The 22,474-nt window shown below is 41.3% G+C and overlaps 1 protein-coding gene across 5 annotated transcripts in view; it reads left to right on the top strand.

Annotated features, from left to right (window-relative positions):
* Positions 1-22,474, top strand: part of gulp1a (GULP PTB domain containing engulfment adaptor 1a) — an 83,703-nt gene that overhangs the window by 49,707 nt on the left and 11,522 nt on the right. For all 5 annotated transcript variants that reach the window (XM_069698838.1, XM_069698839.1, XM_069698840.1 and 2 more), the window contains 3 exons: positions 4,571-4,651; positions 17,264-17,325; positions 22,018-22,089. In XM_069698838.1, coding sequence (XP_069554939.1) covers positions 4,624-4,651; positions 17,264-17,325; positions 22,018-22,089 — 162 coding nt within the window. In that variant the 5' untranslated portion in view covers positions 4,571-4,623. The remainder of the gene's footprint in view (positions 1-4,570; positions 4,652-17,263; positions 17,326-22,017; positions 22,090-22,474) is intronic.

Here is a 22,474-nt window from a genome sequence, read left to right as displayed (position 1 = left end):
TGTTTCTCTTCCATAGATCTATTTCCTCCCATCTTCTCCCCCGTAAAGGGTAGAGGTGCTTTTTACCCTGATAAGAAAGTATGTCGAGGAAGCTGCATTTGATCCACCGGAGCTGTGAGCTGTGAGAGTGAGCGAGCCTGGCTTTTAGATTAGACTCCAAGACACCACGGTTTGATTCAAGTGAGGAATTCTGGGACCCAAACTCACAAGCAGATTGTAGTTGGGATGTTTTATGTTTTGCGTTTTAGCTAGCGAGGAAAAAAAGTGAAGAAAACAAAGGCTCTTTGTTGATTTTCTTTTCTGATGCATTCTGTTGAGACCCCAGTGCATGCTTCGCTTCTATGTTAAAAGCCTGCTGCCTTTTGAGTACATATGGGTCAGATTAGTGAGTAGCTGAAAGGCATTTATAAATGGGACGTTATCTTTGCTTTCTTTCCTTCTTTTTTTTTTTTTCAGCCTTTTTCAACATTACTCAAACTTTTGGATTTGTTTTTAGATTGTTGTTTGGGATCGACAGAAGTCGAAGTAGGTTACGCTCGTTTCCAGAAAGACTCTTTTTTTTTTTTTTTTTTTTCCCCAAGCTGAATTCCAAATGTTTGAGTCACTGAAGGTGAATTGTCAGACTGTGGACATGGTTTTTGCTGTGTTTGGGAGGATGGTTTTCTCAGTAAGTAAAGTGCTGGCTCATTTTGTCTCCATTGGTTTTACTAAAAGCTCACAAAAAAAGATTCTGACTCTTTAATTGTACACGGTAAAAGCAATTCATTGGCATTTATTCTTGAATTGTGTGCCCTTTTCCTTTTTGTTGTTGGGAGTATTTATAATAATGAAGCATAAATGCGATGCTCATTCACTGTGGACTGTTGCTGAGCAATACATTCATATCTACTGCAGACTTTTCTGTGGACGTAACCCCGGTGCTTCCACTGCGGCTGGTAAACATCGGAGGGAGACTGAGGGCATTTGCAGCTCCGTGTTAAGTCTCTGTGTGTGTGTGTGTGTGTGTGTGTGTGTGTGTGTGTGTGTGTGTGTGTGTGTGCGTGCGTGCGTGCGTGCGTGCGTGCGTGCGTGCGTGCGTGCGTGCGCGCGTGCGTCCGTGTGCCTTAGGGGTCGGCAGCTTTCTCAAGGGGTGCCGCTGACTCACCAGACAGGAAGCTATTAAAACGGGCCCAACGCTGCGGCTGTCAATCACAATGAGTGACATCACGGTCCAGTATCAGGTTGAGAAGAGTTGCATTGCATCCGAGTATGTCATAAACAAACAAACAAAAAAGTAGCCGGGCCTCGTCTGCCGCCTGACCTTTCCGCTGTGGTTGTCAGAAAGAGAAAGTCCGCTCGAAGATCTTAAAGCTCTTAGTGAGGAATTTTAAGGTTAAACTAAGCCCGTCTACACAAGTGACTGGGGCCAATTAATGCATTTTCTTTTAATGATTTACCCTGCGTTCCAATATCCATACTACCACACTATTTAATATGCCAGAAGAAGATTTAGTATATCCCAATACATAGTACGTTTAATGCAGTAGGCCAAAAGTGGCGGGATGTCCTGCTACATCTGGTTTGTATTTTGCAGTCTGCAAGTGAGCATGTTCTGACTGTTCTGACCCACAATCCTCTGTACGGCGGAAGAGACGTCAGATCGACTGAGCCGCCGAGAGAGTTGGTGGTGCTAATGCTCCGCCCACAAAAAGAAGGAAGGCGCAGAAGAAGAAGAAGAGGCATTTAAAGGAAGCAGTACTCGTTCCAAATCACATCCTTGTTCTTTTTTCTTCAGATGTCCCGCTATGTGGATCCCGGCGGACATGAATGACGATGGGTCAAATTTCAAGTCGCATGTTTATGATGAAATAGTACATCCCAGTTGTATACGTACTACATGCAACGGTACATACTTTTCAAGGGCAGCTGCAGTACGTACTAACAGTAAAAATAAATAGTATGCGAAAAGTAATAAAAAGCCCGATGGATTTCCAATCCTTTTTATTGGTGTCACGCATTTCACAGCTGTCAAAACACAGGTGGGAGATGGCTCCAGTGGGAGTCTATTTGCATTTTTTTTTCTTTTTTTTTTCTCACCTTTCCTCCCTCAGGTGCACCACACCTCTAGAGTGCTGCTTTTGGTTAAAAATGCTTTTTTATGTTCTTGGTGGGAATGAAAAGAGGCTGACCAGACACCCCCCACCTCCTCTCCACACTTCCTGCCACACTGACTCTCTCTCTCTCTCTCTCTCTCTCTCTCTCTCTCTCTCTCTCTCTCTCTCTCTCGCTCGCTCCCTCCAGCAAAAATCATATCAAAGTTGCTTAGAAGAGCACCCCGAGATCTCTGCTGCCAAGGTTCTTCATTTGGCAAACCAGATGCTGCTGAGTAATTTGATGCAGAGACGTGACAGAAATCACCGTCCCTGTCTTTGGTGAAATGTAAACAATAGTGGCGCCATCGTCCATCTGGCTGTGCTGTGCTTTAAACAGCAGCATGTTAAACCTGTAAATATGGAACACAAGTTGTCTCTTTCAGCTGCAAATATTCTGTTTTGGCAGACGGAGGAATGTCCCAGTCCCCACCCTGAAGCTTGTTCCATTTAAATTTTCTCCAACCCTTTCCCGGGCCTCTGTCAGAGTAAAAGATCCCCTTACAGTGAGAACCCACATGCATTGTATTTGTATTTCCCAAAATGATATGCCATACATCATTATGGTCTGTGTGAAGATGAACATTTTCCATTTCTCGGAGCCTTTTGGAATCAAGTTCAGAGATAATTGGAGCTTTCTCAGATCTGTCTAGTTTTTTTTTTTTTTTTTTTTTTTTTTAAGTATGGTCTATTTGTTTGTGTCTTTGTCACCAGCTCCTCCCATTTGGCCTGACAGCATGACTAATTATATGGTTGCACCTTGCTGCTATTCAGTCAAAGCTATTGATCCATTAATCTCCCATGTAACAGTGATCGATTTGGTTTCAAACACTCTGTTTTGTATCTTATTTCTCAGCTCAGAAGACTGAGTTGATAGTGATGTTCATCTGTAGGCTTGTTTTCTGAATGGCGCCAGTTATGTCAATTCCATAATTGGTATTTGTAGGTCATTCAATATTTTGTAATAATACATTCATGCATATTGAGCATTGGTAGATTTTCTGTAAATGTACTTCAGGTCCAAACTTTTGGACTTGTTAAGACCTCTAATTGATATATGCATCTCTGAAGATTGGGGTAAATACTGGTAGTTGTAATTAATCTCCCTCTTGACAACTACAGTTTTTAATTTTGATCTATATTAAATTATATATATATTAAATTTGGAAAATCTTAATCTGCCACCACACTAAATACATAATGCAGAAATGTTTACTGGCTTACATTTCACAGTTCCATGACTCCCCAGTCCAATGGATCTCCTTGGATGTTCATGTAGAGAACTAACATAATTTTCATTCACCAAACCTCGTTTCTGAAATTGTGCCAGTTTATCGTCGGTTGTAGCCTGTTGGCAGTTCGGTGCTCATTCTTCAGCAGGTTTTGTTCTTCCATTCACTAAAAACGTTTCACATCTCAGGCCTCCTATGATAAATGTAAAATGACTGTGATGGAAAAACTAAATTAATTTTCTAAATTGCCCAGGCACCATGTTAATGTGTATTTGCAAAGGCAATGACTGAAATAACTGTTATGCGGCAGGCCTTGCATATTTTCCAATGACAAAAGAGTGAAGAATATTGATTATGGAGCAGGCTGACAGCTATACCTAGTCCTGGACAGCTTGTCCTTACTGTCCTCTGGATTGCTGAACTCTCACGGGGGAATTGATGCAAAGGCCTGAAAAGCAGTCAAAGCAGTGTCACATTTACAGGCGCTGTGGAGGTGTTCGTTTTGCATTTGCAAAGGAAATTGCTCCTTTTCTGTAAAGTAGCACAGTCCCGGTGTACTGTACCAGGTTGTGTGTAAGGACACATTCAGCATGCATTGCTACAACTACTGAAGATTTAAAGAAAGACGAAAAAGCTGACTCTGGCCATAACCCACATTCAACATCATCGTCTTACTTTCGGAGAATTGAGTGGAATAATTGTGTGAATGCCAATGTTATCTTTGACTGAGATCATTTTAATATTGACAGAAATCTGGAGATGCTAAGGAACAACGCTGCCATCTCTTGTGATGACTAAACTATGGATTTTTAGGTTCGGTGCCCTATGAATGTTACGTGTTTGTGTAGCTGAAGCACTTGGGTAGAAAAATGTGCCCTAGTTCTGTTGGAAAGATTTGTATATGAATGCTACTGACTGCAAAAGGATCGTGGTAAACAATGTTACTTCTCACTGTGCGACATTGTTGCTTCCCTTCTGATGGAGATGATGAGTGTGATGCGGGTCAGTGGTAAACAAATGTAATGCAGAAGAACTGGGACTCTAATTTTCACACATTCTGACAGCCAAGCCTTGCCTCACTCAGGGAATTTTTCTTTTTTTTTCATAGTTTTTGCTCGTTTTGTTTTTTTTGGACGTTCCTTTTAGTGAAGGCCTGAGGTCAAACCCATTTTTTTTTTTTAATTCATTTCTCCCTGCTGCTTTTTCCAGGTGGAATATTGGCAGATACTCAGGAGGGACCTCCGAGACGCACATTTTCCACTATGAACCGCGCCTTCAACAGGAAAAAAGGTGAGCAGACATCACTTCATGTTCAGCTGATGGAAATTAGCTCGGACTGTTTTAGCTACAGCAGTACCACAGACGTCCTTTGTCAGAGGTCTGACAGTAGAGCTGCACAATTAATCATAACAAAATCCCAATCTCCATTCGGAACATCATCCACATCGAAGCAAGTGCTCCTACTTTCACGCTCAACACATGACCACGCTGGGTTACACAGCGTGATGCAGAGCAGCGGAAACCCGCGGAAACGTAAACCCAGAGTGACGGCGGGTGAGAGACACCGAATAAAAGACAGTGCTTAGAGAAATAGTGGTTCAAAGGTTAAATAAGATAACAAGAGACTACAGCTGATCGTTTTTATGTTCAGTGATTCATTCAGGTTGAAAGATAGCATTCCCTTTCCGTTGCCCAGAGTTGATGTGCAAGTATCATGACAGGTATCCTGCTGAGTTCTGCCCGCCCGCTGAGAATTACATGCACCTCACAGCACTGCTCACAGCTTCAGGGAAAACTACCTGATATTGGAATGATTTTTTTTTAACTGTTAAATTAAGATTTTATATTCTCTGTCATTAATTCTAATTGTCTGTAGTTTTTGAACATTTTCATTATCAGTGTTTTATTAAACTTAGTAGTAGAATTTCATTGATACAATTGATCTGAAATTTACAATGTTTCCCTGATTGATCTCAATATTTAGATTCATGTTTTAGTAGAACATCTTATGTCTTATAGCTGATGCACCAGCAATCAGGAATCGTGCTCCCAATTTTAAGCAAATAAAATCAGGACTCTCATTGTATCCAGAATTGTGCAGCCTTGTGTGGAAGAGGACCACTGTTCTTCCTTCAATTTTGGGCTGTTTGCTGGGCCGCTTACTGCTGAACATCTTCAGTGTGTCCTGGCAACTGAGTATCAATTGGCACCTCATACTTCAAAGGACCATTCCAGTGTTTTTTACACATTTTTATAATTTCCGGGGGCTTCACTGGTTTCAGCTCTTTTCAGTATGCAGTCAAAGTCGACTAATAGAGACTTGAAACTTCCTTGAATTAATGCATCATAATGAAGCACATGGTCATGCTGTTCTTTATTTCAATTGTGAAGTTTCAACAGTGTTAAAATCACATAGACCCGCGATTCCTTCCTGATGGTGCATTCAAATTGCTGAAATGAAGACCTGTCAACAGAACATCTTCACTCAGCTGTCACATGGCCCTAATATTAAGAAACTCAACAGGAAGTACAAATACATAATGTAAAAACTGATGTATGAAGATGATTTTGTTGACCTCAGAGTGGAGGACAGTTTTAGAGAGATATTACCAAATAAATGCACGCACCACTCATTTATAGAACTCAGATGTGTGACCTTACTGGATGACCAGAGCTGGAATGTGCAGACGGTAGTTCGTAAACAAACAGCAGCTACAAAAGAAGCAAGTCTGCAAAGAAGTGACTTTTAGAAGAGGCAGTACAATATAATGAAGGCTTTGATGAAAAGACAGTTTGAAGCAGAGTATGGTGGGACAAGGGAATGGTGGTGAAGCGATCAGGAAGAAGGCAGGAAGAGGGGACACTGTGGCTGCAACTGAAACTCTGAACTCTGGAAGAAGCAGGCCGCTGCTGGTGGTGTAGTTTGTAACTCGTTCCAAACTCTCCAGTCCACAATAAAATGTTTTTGCTGCCACGAATAGGATGATTTACTACCATATACACAGTAAAGCTGCATAGGTTGAGTCCTCCCGCATTGCTACATTATTTTGGTCAGAAATGTGGTTTGCTTCACAGAGCAGTCCAATCAGAACTACTCGTGGGCGGGACACCTTTCCTGCTAACCGGACAATACGCTACTGAGAAGAAAGATAAACTACCACTGGGGAATATAGTTTCAGTTTAAAAGTTTTACGAGCAAAATCATGATTACAATAAGTCATGAATGTAGATGTGGGCTTTGTAAAATAAAGCACAACATTTAAGGTGAGTGTATAACCTGAACATTTCATTTTTTTGGTCAAGTTTCTAAAATTCTACATAACACTATGTAAGCTACAGCATTGCTGCATCCTTTGGAAAATGACCGACACCAAAAGAAGGTAAAAGCAAATGGATATTTTGGTTTAAATATGGTGGTTTTTTTTTAGTTTTTTTTAGTTTTTTTTTTTTTTAAGTATTTTTGAAATAGATTCTTAATGCTTGCCTTCAAAAAATGAATTCTGTACATGCCATAGCAAAGAGGCTGGATGAATCCCTCACCGTTACAGTTTTGTTTCTCAAGACGTAGAAACTCAGATGGTGAAATGCAGGATTGCATTTGTCCAAAATCTTTGCCCAATTTTACCCTTCATAAATTTGCCAGGGCTATAAAGTGTTCACACGTCAAAGCTCCCAGTAAAAAACTGAAAAAAAAAACCAACCAAACAAACCAGAGTGATGTTTATTATTTTCTCTGAAATGATTTAATGTTTCAGATAAAAAAAGATCACAAAGTGTGTAGCTTCAAGGGCTGTTTCACCTACATAATGCACTATGATTAAAAACAACCGCAAACACAAAATGAATCATTCGCACAAATCTGTGAAGGACAACAAAACCCTTAGTACGAGTAGAAGTGAACAGACAACATGTACATCCTGCCTTTGGCCACATGTTAAGACAGTTATGTGGGTTGTGCAACACTGCAGACTCTTGAGGTGACCCTGCGCAGATGCAGAGGAGGAGATTGGGACTGCAGTTTGCTCAACAGCTTGATGTGTTTACAACCATCTGTCCTGCTCCCTCTGGTGTGAAGCAGCAGACCTGGAGAAGCCTTGGACAGTGTTGAGGAAAGTGTCCTGGGCCCAGGTGGTGCACTGGGTGGTAATGATATTTGGATTTAAATCACTTTTTTTTCCCCCATTAGGTCTTCTATTTTTGGAGCTAAAGATAGTAATCTGGAAGGGCAGCTCGTCCCCCCTCACCTCTCATTTTATTTGCTCAAATGGAAATGCGGCTCCATTAAAGTCATTTCTGGGAATTGCAACAGATACAGAGGCTTTACATATGCACCTGCCTGTGCCTACATTGCCTACACCAGAGGGAATTTTTGTATCTTTTGTACAACAAATTTGACTGGCAAATGGTTAACATAAATTTTAAACATGAACAAATAAACACATAAACACCGATTGCCCCCAACCCTATATCTCCACAGTATGAATAATAATGGCACTAAATCCATATTGTTAAGTTACAGTTGGGCATATTAAAGCCATTTCTCTATAAGAGTCAGTCCAGTTTCAGAGGGAAATAGAAGGCAAGAAATATATGGATAAAAGATAAATAATTGAATAACGGAAAGACAGAAGGAGAGAAAACCAGCCACCCAAACAAACAAACAAACAACTAAATAACCAACCAACCGGCCAACTAAACATCCAACTAAAGAATCAACCAACCAACTAAACAACCAACTAACCAACAAACCAACCAACTAACAGCCCACCAACTAACTAAACAACCAACTAAACAAATAAACAACAAATCAATCAACTAAACAAACAAACAACCAATCAACCAACTAAACAATCAGCTAAACAAACGACTAAACAAACAAAAATTTGATGGTATCTGTTGTGCACAATGGATGTGATATAGGATCAAATCATAGTCACTGGCTTCTATTGATAAGGTGCAGCACTGGTCTCCATGCAGCGATCCTGGCGTCCCGACAGTCTGAATCATTGTAAGGGCAAGTTGAAAAATTACAGTGGGAACAAGGCAGTGGGAACATTTGCTTTGGCAGCAGAAAAGGTAACGATGGTCGCTGGTTAAAAAAAAAAAGAAGAAGAAAGTCAATCACAGACAGCGCACTCACAAAGAGGCTAGCACACGCTGAGCGTTTCTTTACAGCTGTCTGAGCTGCATCCATTCACCCATCTGCCCTAACAGTGTGTTAAAGCCTTTTCACTCAGAGAAGTCCAACGGTTCCCTGACCTCCTCCACCTCGCACTATTCCATCACAGTGCCCACCGACGCCTGAGGCTCAGACTTCTCTTTAGATTTCATTTCTGCAGCACTTGCTCCAGTGAGATTGTAGTAAATGGTGCCAAAAAGTCCATAACAGAGAGTATAATAAAAGCTTTTCTCCTCCAGAAAGATAAGGCGTCTTTTATTGGAGAGCGTGAACCATAATGTACAAAAATATGCACAGCTGTTCATGTGTGCACAGCGCATTTTGCCGCTCAATGGACCTCCGCGTTGCCTCCGTCAAACCAAACTGATTGCTTGCAACAGATCCAATGACACTCCACCGTTCATCCTTAAAATTCCTTGATAGAAAAATGTGAATGAAGGCCTTTATTTAACAGCTATCTTAATGAAAATCCTGCGATGAGACAGGCGAGAAGATTTGAGTGTTTGGCTCCTTTGAAAACATCACTCGTGATCATTTGCGTGCAGTTGTGGATTCCTATCAGCCGCAAATATCTTCTGATATGGCACATTTCATTTGCAGCTGACGAGCTCCCACATGAGTTGAACAAAGCTTTATTTTCCGGTAATTTCACATTAGAGTGAATTTTTCCATCTCTGCTGACCTCCTAATACGTCTTAAAGAGGATAATTGCCTCGTGGTTGATCGCATTGTTTCCTTCCATTATCAGTTTTACATTTTTGTGTTGCTTAATTTGTTTTTAATACACAAAAGAGATTCGGACAAAGCTCTTCGTCTCCTGTTTTTCTGTCACATTTTAACTGGCAATATGTGACATAAATAGTAATCGACAGGTCCATAAATGTCCAAGCGTTTTCATGTATTTCCAATTTTCTGCCCCTTTCCTGACCGCATGCCTCTGCTTGCTTTTTGGCTGAGACTGGAGGCTGGCACTGACAGCAGGTCCATGAGACTGATTTACCTCCTCCTTTATCTCGGTGTCTGGCTGGGTTTTGTGGACTTGATCATGTCTCGCAGGTAACGCCAGCAGGGATCTTGATCATTTTTATCTCCTATTTTTATTACCTGCATGGTTCTGGCTGCGGCTCAAACTCTAGTCGGACTCCACAGAGTTCAGGAGAAGTTTAGAAGACATAACGTGTTTAGTGTGTTAGAAACCGTCATTGTAATCTACCCTGCGTCCTTTGAAAATGATTTCATGACTTGGCTGTTGATCATTGGGATATAGTTGAGTGTTTAAACATATTTACCTGCCGATTAGGTGCACATAGCTAAAACAAATGCAGTCCAACACCGCAGTCCTGCAATAAAGCCTGTCTTCATGAAGGGGATACTGTTCAGTAAATTGCAGAGGTGTTGATTCAGCATTATGGCCATTCAGAGGAGGGGGTTTGTTGTGCTTTGGAACCGTTTTGATTTATATTAAGATGTGTCTCACATATTTAATACCAGCTCATGGATATAATCAATCAATCAATTTATTAAAAGTGCAAAATTACTAAGCAATATGGTCCCAATGCACTTTTTACAATTACCATTATAGACCAAAATATACAGCAGGTGAAACTGGGACAGCCATGCTAAATAGTTAATGATGAATGCAGAACATAGAGCAACTGATAAGATAATAAAATTAAAATAAAACTAAAATTAGACACCACCTTAGAATATACAATATAAAAGAGAGCATCATATCCTTTATATTACTGTCAGATAGAAGTACACTTTAAACTAGCTGCTGAGTTATTTCATTACCTTTACATCCTGTTTCACTCAGCAAGTTGTAGTTACTTCTCTTTAAATAGTAAATATGCTAATGCCTGTTTAAATATGCCAATGCCTGTTTGCTGTGATTTGCATGGGATTTTGTGTCGGTTGTCAACAAATTACAGAACAATAGTCCTGAGTTGGCGAAAGCTGCACAATATTTTATATACATAAGCACTTTTATCATCTTCATTTGCTATTTTTTCCTTCTAAGCATTGAAATAAATGTACTTCATCAAGTCAGAGCATTTTAAGTACTCCGAATTCCGTTGCTCGATCTGAATCAGCACCTGAGCTACACATGCTTTTTGTGTCTTCACTGCCAATTTTCGAGAGTTTGGCACACATTTTGGTGTACGCTTTCTGCTGAAGTTTCAGGTGTGTAAAGAATCTCAGATGCAACCAGACCATTCCTTACAAAAGCATATGCAACTCAAGTGCTGATTTTGATCAAGTGACAAAATTTGGAGTACTTACTCACGAAGATTACAGCTTCTCTTTGCTCCATGCACGTCACGGTGCTGCACTCCGTTCACACGCAACAGGATCAGTCTGGGAATTTGTTCATCCACCCTCGTATGTTTCTTTGAAATGTAAGTTAAGGCAATGTAATGAAGCCATTGTTATTCATCCCAATGTTCTGCTGTTGCTTGGAAATACTATTATTGCTCATAGGGACCCAAATAGCACTTAATTATTGGTATCTAACTGCAGAAATATATATTTATTTCAACAAAATCCTGCGGTAATATATCTAGTAGAAAAGATGGCAGCAGATTTCATTGTCTTAATGCAGAAGAAAAGCCTCAGTATGATGCTCCGATGGATGAATATACAGTAGAAGAGAACGGAGCACCTTTCGCTCCCAGTTATACAGTATATAATTATGTTTTTTTGGCAGTTGAATCACAAATAAAGGATTTTTTTCTCTCATGTTTCCTCTTGAACAGTGACTCACTTCAGAAGTATTTTCATTAACAAAATAAACACAAGACATTGAATCGAGCCGCAGGGAAATGAACGTATTCTTCTGAGTTGTGTTATTCTTCTCTGTTGTGATCATCATAATGAAGATCAAATGCTTTTTTTCCCCCATCATATATAAAATGAGATGTGGATGAGGATGCATGGGCTTTTTAATTTCCTCATGGCCGTCTCAGTTGAATTGCTGGGCAACATAAATGCCTGTCTCAGCGATGTCCATTTCCAAAATGAACCCTGTAACTATTACATGAGCCATCATTAATGCTTTGTAATATGATCAGTGCACCAATAAGTGTTTTCTTTTTAAACCACAGTGTAATTCAAGCACGTCTGATTGCCTTGTGCTGAAAAATGATGTGATGTTGGAAGAGAGTCCAGAGCTGGAGACTTCTGTGGATGTCGCTGGCTGCTCTGACCATGTTGTTTTATAAAGCCATATGACCGTGTGTTTGATCCGTAAGCGTTTCCTTTTTTTGGCTCGCTATAATCCATATTAGCCCTGAACGAGCTTTAAATTTCTTCCAACAAAACAATATATTTCCTGTCTCTCCTTCAGCTGAAATTGAGCTAACCATTTACATAGCTCTTAAGCACAATGAAGGAATGTTACAGCGACGTGACACAAAAATCGCCAACGTTTGTACAGTGTAATTTACTCCAATACAGCAGCCCCGCAATAATAAACCACCGTTCGCCTTGTAATGTTCAGCGTTCACCCGCAAAGAGCTTCTGTTATCGTTTTGAGTTGCATTAAATTGCAGGGAGCTTGTAACATTTTATTGTCCCATTCCTCAAATGTACCGAATTCGATGGAGACAAAACCTCAAGTGGTTTGCTCTCGAAGGAGAAAATGTCCCCATTTCTACGCGATTGCAACGTTTTGCATCGCCTTTTTACCTTTTTCACTACTGACTTCTTTAATTGCGTCTCCAGACAGTAGTAGTTTAGTTTAAACTTTCTAATTCTTTATCTCACAGTAACACCTTCCTGCTAGTCCTGTGTAGACGTTGTGGTTTAGGCGCGTTCTGCTCGGCGCCCATTCGAAGTTGTCTTCTGCATGATGGAGAACTGTGCATACCCAGCAAATTCATTGTGTGTCATTGATTGAGCACTGCAATGAATTAGTCTATTGCCTCCCCACTTCTCGGGGCCCTGTACAAAACACTGTGCACTTACAGTGCAGCACTTAAGCTCAAAAAGGCAAAAAGCGAGCTTGGAGAATATTAAAGAGAGTTTTCTGTGACCACAGTACTTCATAAAAGGAGTTTAGTAGTTTAGTAAAGGCAATGTTTGACCCATGACTGCTATTGTTGTATCATAATTAATAAAAGCAGGTTTCCCACGGGTCAGGGAATTTAAGGGAATTTTAAAAACTCTTTTCCAGACAGGGAAAGTCTGGGAATTTTCCCATTTTTTTCTATGGAATATCAGGGAATTTTGTTAACATGTTTTAATTTCAGTTGCCATTTGTCAAAATGTAATATTTTCCATGTATGTAGCTATAACGTTAGTTAGCTGGTTATTGTCGGTGTGTATGTTTGGTACCATCAGTCACTGACAAAAATTTACAATATAGCTTGTTAGGTTGCGAGCTCATTCGCGTTATTGTTAGATAAATTATTTGCCTTGCGACCAGTATTTTAGACATTTCATTTATTTTAATATCTGAGCAACAGGAGGGGCATGTGGCAGCTCGTTTTTAACAGAAATAATGTTCTTGTCTGCTCAGCAAAACGACTGCATGTTTTTCAGTTCATTACAGGTCATGGAATTTCAGCTTTTTAGTCAATGAATTTGAGGGAATTTGACATTTGACTTAGAGTGGGAACCCTGCAATAGAAACTTTTATTTGCATTGCATATGGTGCATACTGTAATATGGGGGACAATTGACCACAATTAATGTAACTATGTAAATACAGACATTAGACAAAAAGTGGTTTTAATTTGATAGTTAATTTGAAGGTTGCCAAACACATTTCCAAACTTCCAGCTGCTCTGATAACAAAGGTCCTTGCTGTATATCTTGACTTTGAAAACTTCTTGTTGGCCATTTTTTGCTTCTCCACTTTACTCACGGTGCGGTAATAAGTAGAGTGCTTGTTTTCCGTGGTTGCATTGACATGGACACCTTTTATCATCTCAGTACCTGAATTCACAGTTGAAAGTGAGATATAAATTCATGAGATACAGCAGAATACAGCTGTTAGCTTGTAGATAAGGAGAGATTGTTTCGATAAAGGTCTAATAGCTCAAACCACCAATAACTCCACAGATTACCACAATATGCCCAACTGTCTCTTTCTTTATTATTTTTCTTCCAGTGTCCCAAATTAAAATGCTTTTGCTCATTAAAATTTCTTGTTGATTTTATAATGAACATCCTGAAGGCTACATTGCCGGGGGCTGAAACGGTTCAAAACGCAGTGAACTTTTGCTCTTTTTTTTACATCATTTGTATAATCTGCAGTTGAGGCAGATAAGGACCATCGCTTCTTCAAAGCTTTATTTCATTTGCATTTCTTAGGAATGAACTAGCGGTAGCTTTTGTTTCTTTTCTTTTTTTTTCCCCTCAAGCCAAACGATTAACCATTTATAACTGTGTGGGAAGTATTTTAGGCACTAGTCCACAGACTTGCCAATATATCGGGTCAGATTGTCAACAAGGTGCCATTTCAAAAAACAAGAGCCGAGTGTTGTGGAACAAAATGGACAACTTTTGGGTCGAGGTGTTGCAATTTACTGTACTTGCAACTTATCCAAATGACAAACTTCCATTCGTACGCTAACAAATAGTGCTCTTACATGTCAGGACTACTTATGAAAATCCTTTACGCCTGTGACCCCGCTCCTTCCTCTTCGTCGGGAAGATGGCAACCGTTTAGGGTGGAAAGTTTTCCAGCATTTGTCACGTATTTTTTGGACCGTTTTAAGTGCATCATCCTGGTACTTGTAAGTAGTCCACGATGCAGTCATGCATCGTACCTCACTGCATATTTCTGTACTTAACAGTTTGAAAGCACTTATGCACTCAAAATACTGAGTGTTAGTACGCAAGTACGCCAACACAGCACAGGACTCCAAAGCAGTGTTGCTTACTTATTTTTTTTTATATACTTTTCACCAGCTTTTGTACACTTCAGTGTATTTATAGAGCAATTAACTTCATGTTTTGCAGTCAGCAGGTGATGAAAAGTTATAAAACACCCGTTTTCAGAAAAGCCGGACCTGTAATGTGACATGACAAACATGACGACAGCTACGGCCGCTAACAGTCGCTGCTTCAGTGCAGCATGCATGAAGGACTTGTGACCTTTCTGCTGCCACACGTCCCGAATCGTTCTGCACAATACCGAACCCGTCTCCAGAGAAAAGTACATGACGGCGTGACAGAGGGGCGTTTGACACTTCTCCGGCTGTCGACCCTTTGAATTTCCCCCTTGTCTTCATCCAACACGCAGAGCGACCTTCACACGACTCTTCCTCACGCCCAAACACTTAATCTCCCCTTCGGGCGACCCCCGTACGTCGCTTTCGCCACTCTTTTGTCGCGCTCACGTGGTTGCCATTTTTACGCTGCGAAGCGCGACGGAGACGAATGCCCCACCTCGTCCCCTCCTTTACTCAGAACAGTGTGTGCTGACGCCTTAAAGAAATGTCGGCCTCTACCTGCCATGCCGCTGCGTCAGCGCTCACCACCTCTCCTCTTCTTGGAATTTACAGTTTCTTAGCCTCCCCGGCTGTAAAAGTAAGACAAGAGATGCATCATCCCTCCATCAAGAGTCCCGCTTGGAAATTAATTGCTCTTTGAAGGGGATGTTTGCGAGGTGCGAGCGGCTTTAATCTCATTGCCCAGCTGTTCGGTAGAGTTAGAAGGAGGACAGTTTAAGTGTGGGAAATGTTCACCTTGGAGAAAAGTCAAAACAAACTCACAAAAACCACCAGCGTGGTTGTTTATGTTAATTTGTTCACTTCTTGCCATCAAAATGATTTCCATGTTTGCCTCTCGGTTTCCTCGTGAATAATGTCGTACATTAGCAAACCACAAGCAAGACAATTACGCAAATGCGGGGTAACAAATTAACGCTAATTAGAAAAGACACTTAGCCACTTAGCCAACAACATCAATGTAAACAAAGTCATTAGCATACTCGTGCAGAGGACACGGTGAAATTGCTTCGCACTTTGCAAAGTCTTGATTAACGCAAACGACCTGCAGGAGTCGAGCGCCCCAAGGTCACAGTCATGCATCTTTTGTCACGAGATTCATTAACGGCGCAATGAGCTGTTTATGAATGGGAAATGAAGAGCGAAAAAAGAATCCTTAATCAGCGGATGATTACGAAAACGGCATAATGGGATGCTACGGATCGGGCTGTCAGTGACCCGTCATGATCCCTGAACCGCAGCTTTCTTTGCGATCGTCTAATCTTCAAATACCGTCTCCAGGGCGAATTTTTAAGTCGTTATCTTTGTGCAATGTGTGCTAATTTGTCCAGAATTATACTTGCATTACAGCGCAAATCGTTAAACATAGATTATTGCTTCTGCTGATCGTCACTGCAGTCAGTCCAGAAGAGTGTGTTTGTGCGAGGAGACATTTTTAAGTTTGAAAGGCTTGTAACGTAGAATGAAAATATTAAGGTTCTGATGAAAAGATGCTTGGTCTAAATAACTCCATGAATAGGGCATCACTCAAAGTTACAGACCAACTAACTGTTCAGAAATGCAGTTACCAACACGGGGACACTTTAGAGACAAAACACCTGCACAGTGTTGATTAAAAATAAAAGCGCCTTCAAAAAGCCATGTTCACTGCTACTGGTTATTATCAACCAAAGAAAGGATAGATAGATTAAAAAGTTGACCAGTTGACTTACAAGTTAACACTGGAAAGGTAGCGGCAGAAATTGAGATTTAAATTTGTATTCTGTCATACCTGAAAATGAATAAGAATCAAGATGTCGACTTCCATGTTTGTGGTCCACAAGCTGCCGACGCACGGACCACACAGACCTGAGGTCTGGCTAGCCAGCGATGCGTCCTCCGACCACGTGTGTCCCCATCTTCTGTCCTTTATAAGTGTTACATGCGGCATCTCGATGTAACCCTGGTTACAAGCACACACGTTTTTGTCTCATGCGAATCCATTTGCCACGATGCACCTTCGCCTAAATTCACTCCGTCTGTTGAACACGTTTACGCCTGTTTCCATCCAAGTCTTTGCATTTACTTTGAATTCAGTGCAGCGTCTGAAAAGAATTCGCTTTGCGTTTAGTCTGCGGACATTTTAAGAACTAGCTCTGTAACTACTGGATCACAGGGTCGATTATCTTCTAAACAAATCAACCTCATCGGAGCCATTGTTTTGCCCCTGAAAGAGGCCTTTAACCCCCAACTGCTGGAGTTCAGCTGCTGGACCAACAGATCTGTGGTGGTGGACTGTGGTTGAACTCGGAAACTTCCACATGTGGAATACGTGTGCTGCAGAATGATTTAAATGCGATGATGCGGGAGTGAAGGGGGTGTGGCCTGAGGAGGCTGAGTAGATTACACAGTAAGTGAGCGGGGCTAATTATAGATATAAAGTAGACTTTATTGTAATGGACATTACTTTAACACGCTGCTTTGATTTGACTCCGTGCTGTTTGAGTGGAATGTTCCTTTTTTTTTTTTTTGTCCTTTTCCTATTTTTCCTCGATGTTATGGAACTATTCTCCGACAAGTTGCTGAGAAGGGAAGCATTGCATCCTGCGGAGGCTGCCTGGTTCATACATATTTCCCTCTCTTAAATTCAGCTCACTCTTCTTTTTTTGATTGCGTTTTGTTGTATAACATTCACTTGTGGGAGATTTAACGACTTATTTATCTAGTTGTACCTCTGCCTGACTACGCTGAAGGCCGTACTTGACAGAGCTGTTTGTATCGTTTCAGATAAATCCTGGATGCACACCCCGGAGGCTCTGGCCAAGCATTACATCCCCTACAATGCTAAGGTAGGTATCGCCGTCAGCCTGCTGCATTTGAACGACTTGTATGAGAACAGCGTGAGTGTAAAATAAAAAATGTTGGGAGGCTTTTACAGTGAAAGGAACAGAGTTAAAAGCCAAATCCTCCCTTTTGTGGCTCCCACCTTTTTCGTGCATTTGTTCCCTCTAATCGTACCAATCCAGCCTCTCAGTCCATATGTCCCACAATGCATTTCTCCTGACTCGACTCCGTACTCCGGCTTGTCAAATAAATTCTCTGTGTGTTTTAGCCTTCTTGATTTGTTTATTCTTTAATGAGTGTGTGTGTGTGTGTGTGTGTGTGTGTGTGTGTGTGTGTGTGTGTGTGTGTGTGTGTGTGTGTGTGTGTGTGTGTGTGTGTGTGTGTGTGAGCTGGGGGATGCTTATGTAAAGTGACTCATGCTTCTGTCAAAACCAGAAAAAAAAAAAAAACCTTCTGGTCCTGATGCGAGAATAACTTTAAAATGAAGCGTCTCTCTTCGTATTTGACTGGTCTGTTACAAAATACTAAGAAAATCCAACAAACACCTCTTGAAGGAGGACGGTCCCTCTTGGGGGAAGAATTTTCCTGTCAGGCTCCTTTTCTGCCTCATTTCGATAAAGATTTTCTCTCCTATGAGGCACGAAATCTGTCATCCTTCATCCGGTGCTTCAGAAATGCATCGCTGGAACGGAGGTGCGACTCCAAAAGCTACCTCGTCCCCCAAATTGCTGAAGCTCCCTTCCTGCATAGAAGCAGGAGGACACGTCTCTGGAATCAAAGCAGATCGTCAGTTCCCGCACTCTCCGCTTATTGTCAGCTTCCACTGATGAGTCTCCTGTCTGGTTAAATTTGCTGAGATCTGAGTAAACCGCTCATCACTGGAGGAATTAGAGGGAGTGGGACAGCCGGAGTGCTGAGAGTGTGCTTGGCCTTTTTCTCCCCCGGTTTAAAGTGCTCACGATAAGCTCAGTTAGCAATTCACTGGAGAGTCTCCTGGCTCATTAGAGCAGAGAGGGATTTCTCTTTTACCCTAAAAAAAAAAAAAAAAAAAGGAATTTTATTTTCCCATCGATTCAACAAGGTCACAAAACCATCTGTCCGCAATCATTTTTATTTGATGTCACTAGAAAGCAGTTTACTCCTTCAATCTCAAAGGTTTGAATCGAGGCTCTCTCGACCTTGAACCTGGAGATAAAATATAATTTGTGAGGCAGCAGTATTGGAAATCAGAGTTGGAGCTGTTAAAAAGAACATTGCAGTTGGGTTTTCTCTGCTTTCTTGCTTTTTTCTTGTAATTTATTCTGATTATTTTAATTACATGATTATTCTTCTGATTATTTTCCCATGTAATCAAACAATTGTTGTTAATACAGTGAAATAGGCTCATTATAATTTGTCTGAGCCCAAAGTGACACTCTAAGATTGTTCATTTTTCAGACCAGCAGTGCAAAACCATAAAATATTAAATTGTTGCAAATCTTTACAGTAGGAGGTTGAAAGTTTGGCATGAGTGCTTAATTTTTTTTTTACTGAAATGATTACTTGATTATTAAAGTTGTTAGTTGCTGATTAATTTTATGACAATCAGTCAACACATTATTAAGCTCTAAATGTTTTATTTTACATATTCATATTTACAGATATTTCCCGGAAAGTTCCTGTAAATACATTTAGCTAATTACTTTTAGTTAATTAATTTAACTAGAGTCCATAAACAGTTTGATTTATGGGAGACATTTCCTTAAAAGAACAGTTCAATTTTGAGTCAAACTTGTCAAAAGTCTAATGAAACACGTAAATGAATAAATCAAACTCCCCCTTCCATTAAATTTAAATTAGATTGTCTGGGTTGCTGCTGTTTTGTTTCACTGCTTCAATAAGTTGATTCATTGATCAGCTGATTGACAGACAAACTATTTTCACAACTTTTAGTTATTTTTCAAGCAAAAATGTCTACAACTCTCTGAAGTCAGCTTCTCAAATGTGACAATTTGCTGCTTTTTCTTTGTCATTTTCTGCAATAAACTGAATATCTTTATGCTTTAGACAGTTTGTTCAATTAAAAATGCTTATTTGATAAGAAATTCCCTTGAAATGTTGGAAAATATAACAAGCTTTCTTTTCTATTTCCCGAGAGACAAAACAATCGAGAAAATAATCCACAGATTAATCAATGAAAAGTACTGGAGCTTTGATTGATACTTAAGGTCCACATATGTATTAGGAACCTGCCAATACTTCTTCCTACCTACATTGCACAGTTTATATTACTGCAGTTATGTTGTCATCCTGTCACAACAGCAGCCCGTATTTCTCAGTATTTTGCTCTGAATTTGATTATCTTTATGTTCTTATGAGTTGACAGCAAAAGCCCCAGTCAGCGTCTGTTTCGATGCTCGGCCACTTTTTTTTGGGCTCGGATCCAAAGTGCTATTGACTTGTTGGATGCGGAGAGGAGAAAACGTTGCGAGGTGAACTTCAGAGCTGCAGAGACCGCTGTCGCTGTCATCAACCATCGTCTCACATTCGGAAGTCTCTTAAATTAGACACAACGCAGACGCTGGCCTTTTATAAAGCTGAAGAAGAAAGAAAATCCCCCAAAAAGCACTGCACAGACGGCGAGGTGAAAACTCTGCTCGTTGTGTCATTTCAATGAACTTTTCAGACCTGCCACAAGGTTGAAACCTGTGGGTGCGCGTTTTGACAGCAAGACTCCCCTTGGCGGGCGCGTGTGTGTGTGCATGTGGGCGTGTGTGTGTGTGTGTGTGTGTGTGTGTGTGTGTGTGTGTGTGTGTGTGTGTGTGTGTGTGTGTGTGTGTGTGTGTGTGTGTGTGTGTGTGTGCATGTGGGCGTGTGTGTGTGTGTGGGGGGGGGGGGGAGGCAGGGCAGGAGGAGTGGTTCGTTTGCAGATTGTGCGCCCCGGGTGATGGATGAGCCTCCGTGCTCTGTTCGCCTCGTGAAACCTCCCCAGTCGCAGCCCAGAACGCGCTGGTCAGGAACAAGTGCTTCCCCCTTTTTCTATTTCTGGGCATCTGTCAGCCGACAGTTGTGTAGGCATGACCGCATGTGCGTGCGTGTGTGCGTGTGTGCGCGTGCGTTTGCGCGTGTGCGTGTGTGGAGTACATTTGTCACACCGCTGCACAGAATGCTGACACTTTCATATTAAGCCTCGATCTGTTTTTCTGGCACCGTTGATAAGCACCAGTTTGTCGGCGAGTGGAAGGAAGTTGAAGGATCCACGTTGCAGATTTAATTAGATGCAGCTCTCTTTATGTAATTTCTGTTAGACTTCAATTTTTGTTTTATTTATTTCTGGAATAAAATAAATCTCTGCTCTTAAAAACTAATGTTGGAAATCAGTGAATGCCCTAAGCGTCAGTGGGATAACAGCATCACCCCGACATTATTAAGGGGACAGCAGACAGCAGTCTGCAAAGCACACCCCGAGGTTAGATGGACATCAGCACAGCGAGGTCGTTGAGTGCTGCACTCAGATTTGACTGCGTTTTGGAGACAATCCACGTCTGTCTGAGCTGTTTGCTGCGTTCCACTGGGACACATTGTTATTTTGTTTTTGCCAACCTTTAAGGGGGCTGACACCAGTTGTTTATGAAGTCTGATATTGGAACAGGCTCCACACATTAAGCTCAGGAGGTGATGAAGTAGTTGTGTGTGTGTGTGTGTGTGTGTGTGTGTGTGTGTGTGTGTGTGTGTGTGTGTGTGTGTGTGTGTGTGTGTGTGTGTGTGTGTGTGTGTGTGTGTGTGTGTGTGTGTGTGTGTGTGTGAGAGAGAGACAGAGACAGAGAGACTGGAACAATTACAAGTGCTGCTAACAGACGGAAAGAAAAAAAAAGAAGGTGGATGTTCATGCACAAAAGGTTAATGGCTCCATCTGTTGGACAGCAGCAGAAGTGACTCCAGTGTGTGTGTGTGTGTGTGTGTGTGTGTGTGTGTGTGTGTGTGTGTGTGTGTGTGTGTGTGTGTGTGTGTGTGTGTGTGTGTGTGTGTGTGTGTGTGTGTGTAAACATGTAAAAGACATACATGTTGGTACATCAGTGCAAGTGCAAGATGACGAAGAAGAGGACGTATTCGTGCCTCTAGTCTGTTGACACACGTTATCTACATTTAATTATTAAATATTTAATATATTTACATTGAACTTAGAGTAACAAATACCTTTTAGTGGCTTAAATGTTAACTGTGATCAGAATACTAATGTACAAAGTTCAATCTTTATACTGGTAGAAAACGCTTCTTTATTCACACCAACCAAAATAAATTCCACCGTTTATGAAATACTACTTGGTCCAGTGTTTGTCCAATCAAAAGAACACTTCCAAATAACTCTCCCTATCATTGCCTTCTTGCTTTTCTTCGTGTAATTTACTGCACTAAACACTTACTTAGAAACCAGCATTTCCCCTCGGCAGATAACTTTGGCACAGACACGCAGCAGACAAATTATCGCGACTTTCAGTGACAGAAAAATGCACGAGCGACTGTAAACTGAGCTGAAAACGGGAAGTAAACGAACAGTAGTTGCTGGACGCAACCGCAGTTCTGTGAGTACCTTCGTACTTGGTTTCTTACTTTGTTTCCCGAGACGATGGTAGGGGAAGCACTGTATGCTCTGCATTGTCTTTATTGTGTGGCTATCACATCATAAATGCAAATCTTTTTTTCTGTTCTCTCTTCAGTTCCTTGGAAACACAGAAGTCGAAGCCCCGAAAGGCACCGAAGTCGTAAAGGACGCCGTCAGAAAGCTGAAGGTAAAGCCAGTCCTAGGAATAAGCTGCAGCCTAAAGGATAGGGAAAGTGTTCTCGAGTGACCAGATGGGATAAGGAAGGGAGGTACGGTGCGGGTCGGGTGGTGATGGGGGAGGGGGGGGGGGTGAGTGACAAACCCTCCCCTCTCTCGTCCGTTACCGGCAAGGTGCCCTTGGAGTTTTGCAGCTCCTGAGTGCAGGTGCCTGTAACTGCTGGATAAGCACAGCAGTTTGCTCGAATCAACCTTCCCCCGAGTGGATGTAAAGTTCAATAAAGCAAAATATTCATCTGCCAAGAAACCTGCAGTTTAGATCCCAAAGTGCAGTTTCCTCGTACTGTCAGAAATTAGAGACACAAATCCACAGTTAGCTTTACTTCAACTCTCCG

Source organism: Brachyistius frenatus, unplaced genomic scaffold (genome assembly GCF_029030835.1).
Source record: "Brachyistius frenatus isolate BFR_SWC_R1_liver_20210118 unplaced genomic scaffold, ASM2903083v1 Contig_28, whole genome shotgun sequence".
NCBI lineage: Eukaryota > Metazoa > Chordata > Actinopteri > Embiotocidae > Brachyistius > Brachyistius frenatus.
The sequence above is the reverse complement of the archived record's forward strand: the minus strand, read 5'-3'. Positions and strand labels throughout refer to the sequence as shown.